Source organism: Erinaceus europaeus, unplaced genomic scaffold (assembly GCF_950295315.1).
Source record: "Erinaceus europaeus unplaced genomic scaffold, mEriEur2.1 scaffold_752, whole genome shotgun sequence".
In the NCBI taxonomy this organism is placed as follows: Eukaryota; Metazoa; Chordata; class Mammalia; order Eulipotyphla; family Erinaceidae; genus Erinaceus; species Erinaceus europaeus.
The window spans coordinates 41,589-57,659 of NW_026647324.1; the positions used below are offsets into that span (position 1 = coordinate 41,589).

General features: G+C 36.7%; 1 protein-coding gene across 1 annotated transcript in view; it reads right to left on the reverse strand.

The window, feature by feature from the left end:
* Nucleotides 1-12,128, reverse strand: part of LOC132536302 (carbamoyl-phosphate synthase [ammonia], mitochondrial-like) — a 50,145-nt gene extending 38,017 nt beyond the window's left edge. Inside the window, exon 1 of the mRNA XM_060183927.1 lies at nt 11,865-12,128. Coding sequence (XP_060039910.1) covers nt 11,865-11,990 — 126 coding nt within the window. The 5' untranslated portion in view covers nt 11,991-12,128. The remainder of the gene's footprint in view (nt 1-11,864) is intronic.
* Between the last annotated feature and the right edge of the window lie 3,943 nt (nt 12,129-16,071).

Consider the following 16,071-nt stretch of genomic DNA (forward strand, 5'->3'; position numbering starts at 1 on the left):
CAGGAAGTATTAGATGTGTATAGAATAATGCAAATATCTAAAAGAGTTCATTTTCTTGTGTATTTTTAAAACATAGGCATTACGCCAGACTTTGTGTGAGTTTAACATAGTACCTAGAGGCTAATCAAAGTTTCTAGTCAAAGTTGATATAACCCTAAATTGTTCAACTTTCAAGAGCAGAGGCTGTACATGGACTATTTCAGAAAGGCATTAAACACAAATTTAGAATGTGAATGCCTCAAATAAAACTCAAAGTGGGAGATAATATTCTGCAACTTCTAAAAAAATCTTAAATGATCTTGAGCTAGTATTTAAATAATATCTACACTTAACAATGTTACATTCAACTCTGAAAAGGTATATTTTCTCTCACCCATGTAATAATGTTTGTCTATTCATGTGTCCCCTCAAAAATACATGTAGGAGGAGGTGAGACATGGAACTCTGGTGGAGGGAAATGTGTGGACTTACACCTCTGTTATCTTACCATCTTATTAATAATTATTAAATCACTAATAATATATATAAATTCCAAGAGTTTGTAACCAATATAGATAACAATGAAATGTATTACAGCTAATTCATGTTCATAGTTTTATTTCTTTAGCCTGTAAAATATAAACTTTGTGTATCTGGAAATATATTATGGAATTATTAGAAAAGGATTGAATTTCTTGTGACCTTACATAATTTTGCATATTAAAGATTAAAATCAGTGATCTTTATGCCCTAGTACCGCAAAACATTGAATTCATCTGAACCTTGCTAACAGGAAACTATATTACTATAGATTTTCCACTGAAATGGGTGAAAATGAAACTCTTCTGCATACAGTTTTCCCTCACTATCTGAACGCAGTGTCCTATGAAATCCTTCCTGAACCAAAATGGCAGAAAGCAAGAAGCAATAACCAGTAGGTTTTTTCAGAAACCTTTCTTTAAATATTCCAGATTTGAGAGATAACCAGAAAGTTTATACCAAAATAGCATATAAATCTAGAATAACATTAACATGAAGAAGGCTCTGATAAATACACAGCATGTATAAGGTACTAGAACTTGGCAGTCTCACTATCACTGATAGTCACGCAAGCTAAATGATATTTTCAGTTCTCACCTATTACCACAACATAAAAAATACTTTCCAGAACTCTATCAATTATTAAAAGCAGGTGCTAGTGAAGATCTTTCATAAAAGCGAAATGAGAAGCAGGGGATAACCATATACTTAATTGTTCCATTGTTACTCTTGAAATATATTTTTGTGAGGAGAGTTGCTTATACGTAGAAATTTTAATTGCTGGTTTGTTTGCTAGAAATATATTTTTTTTATTATTATTATTATTTTTTCCTCCTCCAGGGTTATTGCTGGGCTCGGTGCCTGCACCATGAATCCACCGCTCCTGGAGGCCATTTTTCCCCCCCTTTTGTTGCCCTTGTTGTAGCTTCATTGTAGTTATTATTATTGCCCTTGTTGACGCAATTCGTTGTTAGATAGGACAGAGAGAAATGGAGAGAGGAGGGGAAGACAGAGAAGGGGAGAGAAAGATAGACACCTGCAGACCTGCTTCACCGCCTGTGAAGCGACTCCCCTGCAGATGGGGAGCCAGGGGCTCGAACCGGGATCCTTACGCCAGTCCCTGCGCTTTGCGCCACATGCGCTTAACCCACTGCGTCACCGCCCGACCCCCTCCACCGCCCGACCCCCTTTATTATTTTTTATTTGTTTTACCACATGATAAAATACTTTGCTTTTAGTGAATAACATAAGCATACCTGGTACTTTCATTAAGTTTCTCTTCTCTTTAGAGATGTTAACTTTGTCTTAAGATTAATTTTAAACCTACAATTACAGTCCTATTTTCCAGAAAGATGATTTATTACTGTTATGAGACCACAAATAAATGACGAGGATTTTACTCTCTAGAACTCTCAGTGTGAAATCAGACTTTAAAAGGGTAGATGTCTCAAAAGCATTTTCCGGGATAAGAGCAAGGCAATAACTATTAATGGGACTCACACAGCTAAATTCACCTTCAAATAGCTTTAAAAAAATGTGCCCCTGGTGTTAGGCTCAACTGATTTAGAGGGTTTAGAAGTAACAGTCAACATTCAAACAATTTATATTTTAGCCTAAAAATTTTGAGCCATGTGGTCATAATTATTGTGTTATTCTTTTTCTTCATTATCATGTTATTAAAAATTTCATTGTTAATTTAGCAATCCCCTTCCCAGCATCATTCTGTGAAAATTTTGATGATGTTAGTCCTTTATTTTAAACTAGTTGTTCTGGGTTCTTTAGATAGTAACAATGCAAGCGAGTTAATATGAAATGTTTCTTACAGTCTAAAATTACTTTTGGTGAATACCTATATTGGACATTTGCATACAGAGACCTTTGAGGATTGTATAAGAAACAAACTGAAAAATAACATGATTTGTATTTGCACATAGTGATGATTTTCTTATTATCTTTTTAATTTTTTGTATTATCTTTATGTATTTATTGACTAGAGACAGCCAGAAATCAAAAGAGGTGAGAAAGACAGAGAGGGAGAGAGACAGAGAGACACCTGCAGCCCTGTTTCACCCCTTATGAAGCTTTCCCCCGTATGTGGGAACTGGGGGCTCCAACCTTGGTCCTTGCACATTGTAACATGTGCGCTCAACCAGGGGCACCATCACCCAGCCCTACATAGTGATAATTTTCTTAATGGAGAAAAAAATATGTCACCTAAAAGCAGTATTGCCCTGAAATAATCTATTTACAAAATTATCTACCATCATATAAAACAAGGGCCCTTATTGAGTCTCTGATTGTAAAAGTTTATTTTCAGAATATGAGCAAAAAAGAGAAAGAGAAAAATGTGCTTGTTTTAGGGAGTCAGGCGGTGGCGCAGCGGGTTAAGCGCATGTGGCGCAAAGCGCAAGGACCGGTGGAAGGATCCCGTTCAAGGCCACGGCTGCCCGTGGTGAAGCAGATCTGCAGGTGTCTTTCTCTCCCCCTTTCTGTCTTCCCCTCCTCTCTTCACTTCTCTCTGTCCTATCCAACAACAACATCAGTAACAACAATAAGAACTACAACAATAAAACAACAAGGGCAACAAAAGGGAATAAATATTTTTTAAAAAACAGAACAAAAATTTGCTTGTTTTATACAGAAATAAAGTGCAGTGTCTAAATGAATTCTTGAGTATGTCATGAGGAAAAGTTTAGAACATTCTGAAGTCAGATTAAACAACAACCATGGCTCCAGACATAAGTACAGTAGCAAGACACATTAAAATCCTAGATAAATTTGCTTCTGTATAATTGTGCAAAAAGATAGATGTTTGTGTGTCCTCGTGTTAAATATAATACTTTGACATTTTTGAAGTGGGTAAACAGTGCTGGTTCTTCTCCTGTGCAGAAAAATTTGCAAGGAAAATATTCTGTATATTAAATCTTCAAAGCTATTGATAATTTATCAGTAAGTTCCATGGAAGATTTGAGTCACAAAACATTGTGGTTTCAAAAATCCCCTGGAAGTGAAAATCATACTATGGGAATCTAACTATATTGCTATTAAATCATTTTTCTATGTAAATTATTTGCAAATCGGAAAAATGTAAAAGCCTCATGTGTTTATTTCCATTTTTACCAAGGCCTAAAGCAATGTAATACATTAGATTTCTGATTCATCTTTTGCTTCATATCTATTAGTCCATGCCGGTATTCATCCTCCCAGATAAAATAAATGTGGAAATTGTCTTGAAAATTGAGAAGTTTAAAGCTCAGAATTAATTTTAGTCTATCATTACATAAATAATATGGTAAAAAGATCGTATCTTAGGGTATGGGCTGTGGTACACTTGGTTGAATGCACATGTTACAATGTGCAAGGACCTAGTTCAAGCCCCTGGTCCTTACCTGCAGGAGGAAGCTTCACAAGTTGTGTAACAGTACTTCAGTGCTGTCTCTCACTCTCTCTCTCTCCCCTCTAAACTTTTTGATCAAATAAATGATTATATCTTGATGTGCTTTTACTGTAGAGGAAATGTAACCTTCCCTCTTGGAGTTCCACAAGCAACATAGAAATACTAAAAAACTCAGAATTACAGTAGACTATGTGTTTTGTCTATCATATGTAATGAGACACCTCTGCACTTAAACTGCCTAATACTTCAGGATTTCAAAGTACTGTAACAGCAATAATCAATGAAATCTTACAACATCCTGAGTTAATAGCCTTACAACATCCTAAGTTAATATTAAGTCATTGACCATTAGTTAAATATAAGCCAATGCTAAGAGGAAAAAATCCTAAGGTTCATTTACTTGAATTCTTCTATGCTCTGGACATTTATAAACAATTGAGTCAGATTCATAAGTAATTTTTGTTTTAGCTATGTTTCTCATTATATATAAATATATCATTTAGAAAAATTCCATTAGGAAACATATTGTGTAGTTTTAATAATATGCACTTAATAAACATCTGTTACGTGTTAAATTAATCAAAAACTGGGCAGAATTTCCAATATTAAGAACTAATTTTATTTTATGGTAAAATTAATGTGACTTTATATTTAGTTATACATCATGCAAAAACGCTTAGTTATTTCAGAAGAATTCTAGTAATACAAGAAAATTATGATTCATTTGCAAAAATGTCATTGCCCATAATCTTCCTACAAATTTTAAATATCAGTATGCTTCTATTAAGCTGGAAAAAAAAAGGAGATTGGAAATGATTTTTACAAGTCAAATTCAAACATATGAAAAGTATAAACCAGAGAACATGAGGAATGAGGAATTTGACCCTGGTCAATGTAGGTTTCTTCAGCCTACAGTCATTTCAAAGACCTTAATGTATACTCCTCTCTTCTAGGTCACTAGGTACTGCATAGAAAACTCATAAAACCTTGAATTGAACCCTGGCATAACCATTACATATGAGATATTAGAAACTGTGTTACAGGGAGTCGGGCGGTAGTGCAGCGGGTTAAGCACACGTGGCACAAAGCACAAGGACCAACTTAAGGATCTGGGTTCGAGCCCTGGCTCCCCACCTGCAGGGGAGTCGCCTGGCAGTGAAGCAGGCCTACAGGTGTCTCTCTGTCTCTCTTCCTCTGTATCTCTCCCCCTGCTCTCTCAGTTTCTCTCTGTCTCTATCCAATAACAAATATAAATAAATAAAAAGATTAAAAATAAGTCTAATTTTTTTTTAAAAAGTGTTACAGCCTAAACCTTTGGAATCCATTGGAAATATAAAGAAAACTTAATGCAGAATTGAAGGCAGAAACGAGTTCTCGGTTTCCACAGCAGTAGAACCCAAGTACACCTTTAAATCATCAATAGATCTGGCTTCTTCTTCTTCTAGCATTTGCCCATAGATCTGGCTAAGTATGATCAAATAGAAACTTGAGACTTGAGGGGAAGAGAGAGAGAGAGAGAGAGAGAGGCATTTTGCCAAGGCTAGTACCAGTTGGGCATATCACCAGCAATAATTCACTCATTTAGAGCTGGGACTATGGTAAAGGGTGAGGTGTCCAGGACGCAACACTGAAAGAAGAAAAACATGGCCTTAGAGTGTGACAGCCTCTCTCAATATTCTACCTTTGCCATCAAGTCTAAGTCACTTGGCTGCCTCCAGGGTTATTGCTGGAGCTCAGTGCCCGCACTAAGAATCCACTGCTCCTGTAGGCCATTTTTCCCATTTTTGTTGCCCTGTTGTTGCAGATGTTATTTTTATTGTTGCCATTGCCGTTGTTGCTGCTGGATAGGATAGAGAGAAATCGAGAGAGGAGGGGAAGACACAGGGGGAGAGAAAGACAGACACTCACAGACCCACTTTACTGCCTGTGAAGCGACCCTCCTGCAGGTGGGGAGCCCAGGGCTCGAACCCGGATGCTTACACCTGTCCTTGTGCTTCACGCCATGTGCGCTTAACCCACTGCACTGCTGCCCACCCACCTCTCAGTCATATGCAGAACCCTAATATAGATTTCTGATCTTTTATAGCTCTTTCAAGTGTTTTATGGCAAAAAGTTTAAAATGTCAAAATTACTATTGATAAAAAATGAGTCTAGTCTTTAGACAGGACTATAAAAGTGGACCACATAAAAAATGTTCAAAATGTCCTTTCTTAAATTAATTAATTAATTAATTATATAGATAGATAGATCCAAAAAAAAGAGTTACACAGAAATGTTCAAAACAGGGAGTTGGGCTGTAGCGCAGCGGGTTAAGCGCAGGTGGCGCAAAGCACAAGGACCGGCATAAGGATCCCAGTTCGAACCCCGGCTCCCCACCTGCAGGGGAGTCGCTTCACAAGCGGTGAAGCAGGTCTGCAGGTGTCTATCTTTCTCTCCTCCTCTCTGTCTCCCCCTCCTCTCTCCCTTTCTCTCTGTCCTATCCAACAACAACAACAACAATAATAACTACAACAATAAAACAACAAGGGTAACAAAAGGGAATAAATAAAATAAATATTTTTTAAAAAAGAAATGTTCAAAACATATGTCATTTCCCAGTTAAATATGCACCAACAATACATAAAGTTACTAATAACCAAAACCAACTCTAAACCTGCCCACTTACAATTGGAATATAATTTATTATTTAACTTTTGGATTATGGTGAATGAAATCAACTCTAAATTTTCTATAAGTAGTACATTCTTTTTTAAATTATTTTTATTTATTTACTTCTTTATTGGACAGAGACAGCCAGAAAGAGGGAGGGGGAGGCAGAGAGGGAGAGAGAGAGAGACACCTGCAGCCCTGCTTCACTGCTCATGAAGCTTCCCCCCTACAGGTGAGGGCCAAGGGTCCAAACCCAGACCCTTGTACACTGTAATGGGTGCACTTAACCGGGTGCACCACAGCCTCCAGGGTTATCGCTGGGGCTTGGTACCTGCACCATGAATCCACAGCTCCTGAAGGCCATTTTTTTCCATTTTTGTTGCCCTTGTCGCTCCTGTTATTATTGCTGTTGTTGTTGTTGGATAGGACAGAGAGATATTGAGAAAAAAGGAAAAGACAGAGAGGGGGAGGGAAAGATATACACCTGCAGACCTGCTTCACTGCTTGTGAAGTGACCCCCCTTGCAGGTAGGGAGCCAGGGGCTTGAACTGGGATCCTTGAGCAGGTCGGTCCTTGTGCTTCGCAACACCTGCGCTTAACCCACTGAGCTACTGCCCAACTCCATAAGTAGTATTCTAAACTAATAGTTATTCTAGAAAGTGTGTGATAACTGGCTCCCAACCCTCACCTTTAATAGGAACAGAGACTCCAATAGAACAACAAACTGTTTATTGTGAATATCCTTAAAGCTACTACAGTACAACTAAATGATCCTAACTATGGGGGGTTTTATAGGTACCAATTTTTAATCAAATGGCAGTGGCTCCTTAAGATTGAGCTAAATACATACTTCATTGTTGGAAGCAGAATATAATTTTTACAAGATGAAAACAATTCAAAGGGAATAATTTCTTTGGGAGCTTATGTGTATCTGAAGTACCAAGGAAAGGCCACTTGGCACCACCAGTGTCCTGGCATAATTGTAATATAAGTCTCCCTTAAAAAAAAAAAGTGGATTAATGCTACAAGCAGTACTTATTGAGCCCTTTTCTATTCATGGGAAACTTGACCTTTACAATTTAATATCTTTGAATTCAAAGCTCATTTCTGAGTAAAAATCAAACTATGTAGTTTTGTGATGTTCTGAGACTGTGACCTTAGTTTTTCAAGTTTGTAAATTTCTTGAAGTCCAAGATTAAGTTAATCTACTAGCTTTCAGTTGTTACTCTCCCTGTATACTGCCATGTTATAAACTCTGTTTATTTATTATTTAAATAATTTGGATATCAACATGTACACCCTGATTTTGAAACTGAAATTACCCAAACAAAAAAGACATCTCTCTAGATTCAATCATATTTTTATTACCTTTATTTATTTATTGGAGAGAGAACAGCCAGAAATCGAGAAGGAAGGGAAGGACAGAGAGGAAGAGAGGCAGAGAGACACCTGCAGCCCTGCTTCACTACTCGCAAAGCTTTTCCTCTGCAGATGGGGAACAGAGGCTTGAACTGGCACCTAGATTCAATCATTTTAAATACTTCCCTAGATATTGACTATCTAGGTAAAATTAAATATTTTAATTAAAATTTAAATATTTAATTAAAAATTAAATACATATATTTATATTTATAAAAAATTAAATACTTTCTTTCAAAATATCAGGCATTATTGAACAACTTTGTAGTGCATTAAAAGACATGAAGAGGGGTCTGGTCCCTAGTGTACTCAGTTGAGACACATATTACCATGCACAAGGACACAGGTTCGAACACCCACTTCTAACCTGCAAGGGGAAGCCTCACAAGCAGTGAAGCACATCAGCAGGTGTCTCTCTTTCTCCCTCTCTATCTCTCCTTTCCCTCTCAATTTCCTCAGTCCTATCAAATAAAAATAGAAAAGAAAAAAAGTTGAAAAAAAAAAGATGCTAGGAGCAGTAGATTTGCAGTTCTAGTACTGATCCCCCATTGGTAACCCTGATACAATAAAAACTAAAGTAAATATAAGTAAATAAATAAATAGAAGAAACTTTTATCTAACTTCCCATTAAGCCTTTCAAACAAAATGTACAGAACATATTTGTTTTAAATATCCAGCTTTTAAGATACCTAATGGATTTTGAAGCATTGATTATGCATAAAGATCATAACTCCTCTGAATAAATCAAGAATTAGTTCCACAAAACAGGTGACAAAATATTTAGGTTTAAAAGGAATATGTTACTTGACCCAATCCGTGATATAGTACAACGCATAAGAGGGAGCAGTTAGATATTTTCTTAAACCATGCAGTATATTTTCTACCACACAACTATAGCTGACTGGATGCAATAATTACATTTAAACATTTTCAATACTAAGGAAAGTATTAATATCTCTCAAACTTTTGTGCATTAAAGATCTGGATCATGTATACCCTTTATATGAAATGCCTTTAAAATAGAGAGCCCCTTGAAATTCTTTTTTTCTTAACTATGAATCAGGTATAACCAGTACTTGGCATGGTATATACTCTATAAATATTAGTCACAAACAAATATGCAAAAAAAGACACATAAAAGTGCAAATGGATCACTGTTGTCAATTCTACCCTTCCCATGTGGGGCCAAAAGGAGAGGAAAAAGTGACCTCCTAAACAAAAAGACAACAGGTTTATAGGACGATACTTATGTATCTGTTCACTGTTCACACAGTATGTGGCATGATTTACTTATAAAGTACTAACTTCCAGGGACTATTCTCACTGTTCTTCACTGACCATTAAATAATTAAACCCTAAGGATCTTGATGGTCTGTAAAGCAAAACTCGAAAAGTGGTGATTTGGGACATAACTTCCTTTAAAAACAATTAGTTTTAAAAGTAAAGACAAGGATAAAAAATATGTAGAGGACTGTCTCAAAAATAAGTGATCAATAACATATGTCCACTTTCACTGCTGTACAGAATTTTTTAATTCACTACGTTGAAGTTCAAGAACTGCTATTTTTTTTCATACCTGGCATTCCTCCAAAACATTGACCAGTAGTGACTGAGTATAAGTGATGACTTTTACACCATGAATTGATGGTTTATCCCTCCAACAAATTTGTCATTCTTAGCTGTGAACTTTGCCAGAACCCTTAAAGCAGATCTGCCAGCAGAAGTCAGAAGAACTACTGTCATCATTACTCCACTGTGTGGCTGTAGAGTGTACTTTATGATCATGGAGTTCTGATTTTTATATAAGTCACATCTATGCCATTTTAAGGAGTGTCACTCAATATCTGTTTCTAGTGCTTAATAGAGATGCACTTGTATCTAATCACCTATTTCTAAGGGAAGAAAAACATTTTCAAGGACACACCTTTTGAAGTCTTAGCAAGTGTATCTAACTCAGGGTGAAAACTATTTCATTACTTTTTATTCTCCCCAGAACGATATGTATAATCATGAACTATTACCGACAATAAAATTCACTCTCAAAGTCTAGTCACTGTATCTTTGATAATGGTTTAGACCATATAGACATTCCAACTCTGTTGATTCAGAAAACTTAATAAGAAAATAACTGGGTTTCTTAATTATATCTAAGTGGTAGCATTTTTGTACTTTCCTGAGTAGTTTCTCTCTCTCTCTTTCTCTCAATTCCCTCCCTCCCTCCTCAACTCTTCTGCCTCTGTCTTCCTTTTCTTTTACCCTTATTCCTTTTTTAATTATCTTTATTGGATAGAAACAGCCAGAAATTGAGAGGGGAAGGGGAGATAGATAGATGATAGATATATAGACATATAGATAGATAGATAGATAAATAGATAGATAGATAGATAGATAGATAGATAGATAGATAGATACAGACAGACAGACAGACAGACAGACAGATAGATAGAAATGGCACACTACTTCTCTAATAATTAAGCTTTCCTCCTGCAGGTGAGAACTGGGGTTCAAACCCAGGTCCTTGCACATTGATTGTAACATGTGTGTGCAACCAGATTTACCACCAACAGGCCCCTTAATCTTATTCTTTTCCAATCCAAAAATTGGGCTGCAGATGATTATTCACTGCTAACAGTCATACTCAATCCTGGCTTTAGCTCCCTAAAGAACAGACATTATGGGTGCATTTGGGAGAGCTCTGGCCATCCCGGTGGACATTCAAAGTACAGAACTCCAAACTATTAGAACCTATGTTTACATTAGCAGAGGATTTTTCCTCAACTTCACTTTCTACAGTCCTTATTACTATAGAAGCAGTCTATGTAAAGCTACTGTGATTACTTAAACTTTATAGAATCAAAAGATGATTTTCATTGGCATGTTTCCCATGGAGTACTTTCAGGTTTCTCTGGTAATAAATGTCTTCATAAAGTTGTAGGAGAGAATAGAAATTCTCACTGGACTTTCAAAATTCAGTAGTAGGTGATGGGAGATGGACTCTTAATGCTTCCTCTTCCACCTACTCGTCAGCTATAGGCAAATATACTCGGAGGTGCAGCATTCAAGCTGTGAACTGTCTCACTGTCTTAATCTGCTAAATAAAAGTACTAGATCTGGCCTTCTGAAGGAAGGGATAAGGAGGAAAAGGATAAAACAAGAACCATGTCTCTGTGGTCATCAGCAAATATCAAAACTTGTGTACACATTTTCCTTTAAAAAGAAGGTGACAGTCAAATGAGAAAACTCTACAGTACCAAAATAGAATAGGACTTAGACACTTCCTGTGGTGATGTGGCTCTTACATAGAGAAGCAAATTCCCTTTTTGACCCATAATGAGAACAACAGTATCTAGGAACAGAGAGAGAGTCTTGAAGACTTTTAAGTACCTGTTTTTCTAAACAAAACCCTTGCATTCTGACATGTTCAAAGGAATTCTAACCAATTTTAATCATATATATTAACTTTTATTATCTTTATTTATTTATTTATTGGATAGAAACAGAAACTGAGAGAAAGGGGAAGGTAGAGAGGGAGAGAGAAAGAGAGATACCTGCAGCCCTGCTTCACCACTTGTGAAGCTTTCCCCCTCCAGGTGGGGACCTGGGCTCTCGAACCCAGGTCCTTATATATTATAACATGTGTGTCCAACCAGGTGCACCACCACCCACCCCCCTAACCCATTTTTAAACTGAGTGAAAATTGCTGCAATTTTACTTTAAACGAAGAAAAATGAGCATTTGCTAAATCAGTATGTTCTACAGTCAAGCAGACATTAATAAATCAGCATTCTGAACCATGTCCAGACTGTATTTTCTTTGTGACACTTTGCTTCCCACACCCCCACACGATTTTTACTGGAAATCATGAATATAGTTATATTACCTTGACAGAAAGAAGCCTGACGCCAGGTTTTGAAAATTTCCATTGATGGTGTGTTGTCATATTGGTAAAGCCAAACCCAGCCCTCAGGGTCTTCACCACTTTGCAAGCTGTCAAAATCCTCGTCATTTTGAAGACGTTGATCTGTGACTACAATTAAATGAAATTACATATATTTTTAAGGATTTTGCTTTGAATTTTTGTAATTAACGTGAAAGAAAGCTGTGGGGGAGGGGTCAGGTGTTCAAAGCTGACTGCACAGCAATCTCTGAATTTCCAATTCATTCTGTCATTAAATGTGTTCAGCAATAGCTCCTCCTACCTGCAGCCCCTCCTCCTGAGCTAATGTCCAGGGATGTTCCATGGCCATGTAATACAAATTGCAACACATCAAACACTACCTTCTCTGCTGAAATAATGTTAGTGTCATAGAAAACCAGTCCTCCATCAAAGGAATTGCTTATGCAGCTGAACAAAATGACCTAGGCACAGTGGACAGTTTTAGGAATTCCAGTTACCTAAAGAGCAACAACCCTCTAATGATGCTGCAGATCAAAGGTTTTTAGTTATGGTGTATGTGATGCCTAACTTGCCTTAAACAGCATTCTGGATTCCCAAACACCAGATGACTTGCATTATTACTATTATTATTATTATCATTATCATTATTATTATTATTATACTTGAGAAAAGATGATGGAATCCATATGTACTAAAAAGGACATCAAAATATAGTTTTTTCTTCACAAACAAAGATCATCCCTGTCTACAGCATTTTGGATTTTTTATTAATAAAGACTATATTACATTTCAATTATTGCATTGTCTAGATTACAAACTTTAAATAGTATTATTAAATAAAGCAAAAATTGGAACTCACCTTACAAAGGGTAACTTTGTAAGCACTGAATCAATGTTAACCACCCATTTTAATGCAAGCACTATTCTTTTTTATATTTATTTATCTATTTATTCCCTTTTGTTGCCCTTGTTGTTTTTTATTGTTGTTGTTGTTGTTATTGATGTTGTCGTTGGATAGGACAAAAAGAAATGGAGAGAGGAGGGTAAGACAGAGGGGGAGAAAAAGATAAGACACCTGCAGACCTGCTTCATCGCTTGTGAAGCGACTCTACTTCAGGTGGGGAGCCGGGGGCTCAAACTGAGATCCTTATACCGGTCCTTGTGCTTAACCCACTGTACTATCGGCTGATTCCCTCAAACACTATTCTTAAGTCAAGGTATTTCAGTCATTAAAATGTTACATACAAATAAACAGAGAGATATCCTACAGTGTGGGAGATCTTTAAACAACATACTTCAGATAGATGACTAATAAGAAAAATTCATAAAGAGCTTGTAAACTTAACACCAAACTTAACATCAGAAAAATAGGTGAGGACATGAACAGAAATTTTACAGAGGAAGAGAGCCTGAGAGTCAACAGACAAATGAGAAAGTACTCAAAGTCATTGATTATAAGAGAAGTACAAATAAAGACAATAAGACACCACTTTACACCTGTGAGAATGTCATATATTAGAAAAGACAGTAAAAATAAATGTTGGGGAGGATGTGAGGGAAAATGAAGGACTTTGTGGAGAGCAGTCTAGAAATTTCTCAGAACACTAGAAATAGGCTTACCCTATGACCCAGGAACTTCTCTCCTGGGGTTTTACAAAAAAAAAAAAAAAACTATCAGAAGAGATCTGTGTATACCTACGTTCATAGCAGCACAATTTGCAATTGCCAAAACTTGGAATCAACCCAGATGTCCAAGGACAGATGAACGATTGAGTGTTTTGGTATGTATACACAATAGAATACTATTTGGCAGACAAAAATGATAAAAGTCATCTTCTTGGCACCATCATGGATAAAACTAGAAGACACCATGTTAAGTAAGATAAGCCAAAAAGAACAGTACAAATACCAAGTGATGTCACTTATAAAAGGACCTAATCAATAGGAACAGGGAGGGAGAAAACAAAGTGAAATGTGATCTGAGCATGGTGTATAGCATCAAGTCAGGAACTCTGGGGAAGGAAGGGGAGGGAGGGGTAGATGAGAAGCTTAGGAGCCAGGTGCATAATGAGATTATACTCATATGAAAATGATTGCATTATAAAGAATGAATCCCTCAATATAAATAAATAATAATTTTTTTCTCAAAACTTGAGCATTTGTGTTTCAATCTGAGATGAAAATAATTCACTTAGCCTTTCCATCTCAAATTCAATTGGAAAATCACAGTGGGAGTGCTTGCTTAAGTCAGATGTCTACATAGATAAGGAAGCACAGCAGAATTGATCTTTACTATCTCTGAAAAGGAGGTCAATAAATAAAAGTCACCTATTTGGGCTGCCCACAACAGAAAAAAATGATGATAAAGTAAGCCATAGAGATGACATACTTCTCTGACATGCGGTGAGTACTGGAATTGGGGTAGGAAGTGGAGATACTTTTTTTATGACTAAAACTAAAGCTCTATCTTCTATCTCAATAAGTGCATTAATATATAAATACACTCCAAAACACTGCTGAAAGAATATTAGATGAGTCTCACTCTACTGTATATGAGTAATTAATAAGCTAAGTAATATTTAAGTAGCATGTTTAAATGCAATGAAAATCGAGGAAAATTAGCTTCCCTTGTACACATGCAACAAAGTTCAAGTATGGGACTATATAAACTTACATTATTTGTGAAAGATGTATAGTAATTAATATAATAATTAGTACATTGAGTGATACACGAGGCAAAGGACGGGAGAAATGACAATTGTAATAAATTGAACATATGAGATTATATGCCATGTAAAAATGCTTAAACAATTTTTAAAATCTAGGTTCAGGTTTTAGGGTGAAAAAATATACAGGAGTTGTAACAAGAAAGTCTCTGGAGGTGGAGCAATAATAATTCAACTGGTAGGGCACAGAGCTTGGATGACTAAAACTTTAAATTCAATCCCTTTGTCACATGAACCAATGTTGTGCTCTGCCTTCTCTCACACATAATCGAAATATTAAAATAACCTTTTCGGGAGTCGGACGGTAGTGCAGTGGGAGAAGCACATGTGGTGCAAAGCGCAAGGACTGGCGAAAGGATTCCAGTTCGAGCCTCTGGCTCCCCATCTGCAGGGGAGTCTCTTCACAAACGCTGAAGCAGGTCTGCAGGTGTCTGTCTTTCTCTCCCCCTTCTGCCTTCCCCTCCTCTCTCCATTTCTCTCTGTCCTATATAACAACAACAACATCAATAACAACAACAATAATAACTACAACAATGAATAACAACAAGGACAACAAAAGGGAAAATAAATGAAAAAAATAAAATAACATTTTCTTTCAATTTAAGACTTTATGTATCCTAAAATGATTGCTATTAATCCATAAGTGTTGTTTCTATAACTTCTTTGAATAAAGACAAAACCTAGGTTAAGTAATGACATAAAAAATGCATTGGAGGAGGATGTAACCAATAGAAAGGTGATTCTGGCATACATTAATGATGATTCAGTCACTATCAGGTCACCCCATTATCTGGTGCCCTAGTCAGGTAGTCCTGAGATTCCCAACCAGACATGATGGGCCTAGACCTCTAATAGATCCCTCTCGCCATGGTCACTGGCCATCTCCCTCAGGAATAACACAATAGATCCTTTTGTGGACCTCCATAGGACCATCCCTCAATGTGGATCAACAATAGTAGAGAAAGTTCTATCCTCCAAAGGGAGGCTAGAAACATACTCTTTCTACCACCTGAGGAAGATAGGTCCTGAAACTGGGCCAACTCAGAACATTCCTACTCATAACCACAGGATGTGAGCTCAGACCTACAAGGATACAGAGGTTACATAGGCTCCTAAGCTGAATATGGGCACAAGATCAGATCAAATTGATGGGGTTTACCGTCAACAATATTTACACACCTTTCCCATATTTGGGAGCTACTCTCTTCCCTGATCCAGCTTTCTAACCCTTTTTACAGCCATGACATCATCTCCCTAGACAATAACTTGGGTCCACCTGCACATCAAAGATCAGGCTTAGAAAAAAAACTAGTATAGTCATGGGCCTTTTGGAATATAACTAAAATAGACCTACTAATTATCTTCAAAATGGAGACCCCAAATCTTCATCTGCACTATTCCAGCCTTTAGGTTCATGATTAAATCATCAATGTGTTTGGCTTTATATGTTGACTCTTTTTTCA